General features: G+C 28.8%; 1 protein-coding gene and 1 long non-coding RNA gene across 2 annotated transcripts in view; one reads left to right on the top strand and one right to left on the bottom strand.

Moving 5' to 3' along the window:
- Window positions 1-2558, bottom strand: part of LOC107871362 (nuclear pore complex protein NUP1) — a 4921-nt gene extending 2363 nt beyond the window's left edge. The window contains exon 1 of the mRNA XM_047412287.1: window positions 2517-2558. Coding sequence (XP_047268243.1) covers window positions 2517-2558 — 42 coding nt within the window. The remainder of the gene's footprint in view (window positions 1-2516) is intronic.
- A 159-nt stretch (window positions 2559-2717) lies between these two features.
- Window positions 2718-4626, top strand: LOC124898807. Its single transcript, XR_007055598.1, has 2 exons — window positions 2718-3322; window positions 4005-4626. It is a non-coding gene; the product is annotated as an uncharacterized LOC124898807 (long non-coding RNA).
- The last annotated feature ends 62 nt before the right edge of the window (window positions 4627-4688 follow it).

Raw genomic sequence — 4688 nt, 5'->3', positions numbered from 1 at the left:
ATAAAAATTTTCATAGTTTGGTGACTTTCTTTGAAGTAAAAATTTTTTGAGTTTGAATTTTTATAATTTGAGAATCATTCCTTTTTGCGACAATATGACAGGAAACAAAAATAAGTTAAAGTGATTTTTGAGAAAAAAATGTGGTGATGAGTTATCATATCTTTCTTTTAAGTATAATTTTTATCTTAAAAGTTTTAAGACAACACGTAGTTCATTTACTATTATTTAATAATTTTAATAAAAATAAAATTGCACACAACAAAAAGAAAAAAAAGTTTTAATTATAGTATCCTATTACAAGTAGGAATCTTATTGAAATATCCCTATTTTAGAAGAATTCATCAAAAGGAAAAACGAACAATACAATCACTAGAAAACATGTAAGCTAAATATATTATTCCTTTTAAGAGGTACTTCTGTTAATTAATATTTTTTGCCTAATTTTATATTCCTCCAGTAAAAAGTTTGAATTATATATAAACATTAAAAATAGTTCATATTTAATTCAAACAAGAAATCATAGTATTTAATACTTCTAAATCAATTAGAATTTTATCATATATAATTTTTTTTTTACAATTCTATTTAAGTAAATGAGCTTTGAAGGTGCGGTATATAACACTTTCATCAATTTTAAGTCTATATTGTAGATGAATGAGTGTTTGATCGTGCTTTAGGTTTAATCGTATCGTTTTGATATATTGTAAAAGAATATTTGATTTGACTTTGAAGAATTATCTGAGTAAAAAGTTAGGTTTAATTGTATTGTTCCAATATCTCGATTATTATAGTTTATTTTCTATTAGTATCTGTTATTTTTTCTACCTAATACAGGTGGTAGATGAATGTTCGGTTGGGCTTCGAGGAATTTTTATGTAAAACTTAGGTTTAATCACATTTTCATGATATCTCGATCATCGTATTATTTTGTTGTATTTTAAAGGTGGTAGCTGAATGTTCGAGCTTTGAATGATTTTTTTGTAAAGGTTAGGCTGATAGCTCGATCATCACATTATTTTGTTGTATTTTACAGATGGTAGATGAATGTTCAAGCTTTGAATGATTTTTGTGTAAATGTTAGGTTTAATCATATTATTTTGTTGTAGTTTTCAATCTATTACTATCCATTGTTTTTGTTACTATTATCCGTTAAGTGACGCTGGAAAACAAGCTTTTATTTACGGGACTATCTTTAGTCTTTAAAGCCAATTGTTGTTTTTCAATAAATTATTATTATTATTATTATTATTATTATTATTATTATTATATATATATATATATATTATTATTATATATATATATATATATTATATCAATGACTCGACATGAAGCAAACGTGCAACGCACGTACACTTGACTAGTAATTCTTAAAACTCATTATATATTCATCAACTTAATTTTTTTAAAAATGAAGTTTGGAGAGTATTCTTGAAAAAAGATTTTTTAAAAATATATAGAAACTTGTGATTTACCCATTAGCCCCTAAATGAGTAGTAGTATTAATGAAGGATCTTCGAGAAGTGATTTAAATTTTTTGCACTTCATTAAAAATCTTCACACGTGCAAGGCACGTGCGGTTAAACTATCTACGGTCGTATTATTTTAATATCTCGATTATCATATTGATTTCATATAGTTTTTGTTCTTTTGATATGTGCTCCTTTTTTTTTTTTTTGCATAATAAAGGTGGTAATTGAATGTTCGGTCGGGCTTTAAGAAATTTTTATGGTTAAGTTTTAATTGTGTTAGTATGATAATTAGATTATCGTATTCTTTTTTCTATGGAGTTTTTTTATCTTTGAATGCAATATCATTTGTAATTTTGCATCTTCTTGATAGTATTTTGTTAAACGTGAAGTTTCTAATTAAGGATGGAGAAATTAACTTTAAGTTAGGTAGGGTTTGATTTATTGGGTAAAGAGACCAAAAATATAATATTTTTTTAATTCTATATTTAGGATTAATTATGTGTCTTTCTCCTATTTATATTTGTGGATGGTAGAAGAGATAACTACACACGTGCAACGCGCGTACACTAAACATATTTCCTTGTAGATTGTCAGAAAGTCCGACAGATCCTAGACAGTGGATGTTGTATGTGGCGAACAATCTCCTGTTCAACTAGCTCTGACTGAAAAGATTGTCAATGAAGGATATCGATCTCAGATCTCTCGTGTATTTACTTTTCTGATAACAAGTGTATTTACATATTTAATTATCGTAGAAATAATATCAGGACTCTATTTTATTGTGTATTGGAGGTTGAACGAAGAATTAGAACTTACAGATAATTTAATGTCATGTAAAATATATCTCTGAATTATTGATGCAAGATCAAAGAAAATGAAGAATAATTATGCACAAAATTGATTTTATTCTTCATATAATAGTCCTATTAATCAACGTGAGACACGCGTGCAAAGCACATGTACTAAACTAGTATAGTAGAATTATGTAAAATAATTTTTACATTTTATTAGTAACTAGTATAGGTACCCGCGGGATGCGAGGATCACTTCAAAGAAAGAAAAACCACCAACACCTTTATCATGCGCCATCACCATCAACATAACTCTTTTATTTCATATTGTATTATTAATTGGGCTGATTTATACCCCATACAATTTATTGAAATTTCAGAATTTCAAAACCCTTAAATTAATTTATATTCAAATGCCATAAGTATTGTGTTTCGTCGCGAACACAATAAATGCAAAACTAACTTGTCGATATCGCTTCTCAAATCATATCCCAACTTTTTCTAATCTAGAAAAAAAATTAATTGGTAAAAGACATTTTTAAAAAAATTTAAAGTCGGGCTAGAGCTCATTTATTAAAAAACAACAAAAAACAGTCAATTTGTACATCAAAGGTCAAACCCAAAAGTGACCTGGCCCAAACCCGAAACAAAGAGAAAAAATCAGACAAAGACTAGGTAGACACTTTGGTCATTTAGGAAAGTTTCTTTCACAGCCTCTTCATCTCTTTGCCTTCTCTTTTTGTTTCCACTGCTATTGACTTGATCAGAACCACAAACAGAAGGCATGAGATGCAAGTTAAAATTCAGAAATTGTCGCCTTGACTTGATTCCTTATTTTAACTTCAAAGGTTCTTGGCATAAGTTTCATTCTTTACTGTACATCATTTCAACCCTCAGTGCCCGCAAAGCTGCTTCCTTGGTGTTCTGTTATTTTCCCTGGAGGTGATCATTCCGACCATGCTAACTAGTCGCAATTCCCTAACAAAGTAGCAGCTATTATCATTGATTTCACAGTCTCTTTGCACTATTCAATGTTGCCGATTGTTGCTTCTACTCAGCTCAGTAAGTAATCATTAGCCTTACCTTCTTCCATTTCCTAACTCAATGGGTTGAGCTTCAATGGAAACTAATACCACCACCTAAGCTAGAAATTAGAGTCCAGCAAGCTAAGGTTAAAAAAAACGACAAAAACCTTTGTTTGTGTGATGGGTTATTCATGTCTATAAGTTAAGATTTCCAATATAGATCTGACATTATTATTGTTTGAATACTCCGATCAGTTCATCCCAAATCTCATTATAAAAAAATTATTTTTCTCATAGAATTTAATCTAAAATTATTGCACGTCGAATAAAGAAAACTCATTTATTGACAATAGAATATTAATCAAAACAAGAGGTCATAGCAATAATGACTATACTACTAAAACCAATAATAAGAAAAGTAACACACAATAACTAATAAGGAAATTAAATATTAAAAAAATAGTAAACAAATATTCAAATTATATAAACTATATAGATGTAAGATGCAACTTAAAGTAGTAATCCAAGTAAGCAGGGGTTACTATTTCATATAAAATAACATTATCAAATCACCAAAAATTAATAAAATCAATCATAGAAGAAAAAATATATGCAAACAAAATGTATCATAAATAAAATTATAGATATGGAAACAATAGTATTCTAAATATTTAAAAATGTTCTGACATAATAGTAGTGTTTCATGATTTTAATTGTAGATGCAATCCTATCAATCAAAATTATTTGGCATATTCTTTCTTCAAGGATCATTCCACCAAGAAGATCTTAAACTCTAACCTCAACTGGTTGAAGTCTTGCGAAAGACTAGGTTATTACTGGCAACTGAAATAGATTGAAATGGATTGTGCGTTGGTAATGGGAGAGAAGGCAATCGACTTTGGAGTTCTAGTACTTCATGTACTTCTCAGCTATTGCAATCTTTTTGCTGCAGCTCCACCGTTTTATGAGTTCCAACCCAAAAACTCAACTTTTTCCATCCATATTCGGCCTCTCGACACTACTAAGACATATAGAAGATGTGATTCTTTTAATATGGGCTTGGAGTTTTGATTGAATACCCACAAGAATATAGAGGGAAGGTTGTAAAATGCATAATCTTGAAGGTGTTAGTCCTATTAATCAACATGAGACACACTTGCAAAACACGTACACTAAATTAGTATAGTCGAATTGTGTAAAATAATTTTTACATTTTATTAGTAATACATATAACATACAATGGCCTAACTTAGTATAGTAGAATTGTGTAAGGAGCTTATTCCATGGCATTAATTGTTGATGGGAACAATTGTCGTTAAGTTTACTGTAATTGAATTTCAATCTATCTATTTCAAACACGTCATGTCTCATTATTTAGTCTGCAATATATAAGGTATAATCCT

Source organism: Capsicum annuum, chromosome 5 (assembly GCF_002878395.1).
Source record: "Capsicum annuum cultivar UCD-10X-F1 chromosome 5, UCD10Xv1.1, whole genome shotgun sequence".
NCBI lineage: Eukaryota > Viridiplantae > Streptophyta > Magnoliopsida > Solanales > Solanaceae > Capsicum > Capsicum annuum.
Note: the sequence above shows the minus strand (reverse complement) of the source record. Positions and strands in the feature narration are given on the sequence as shown.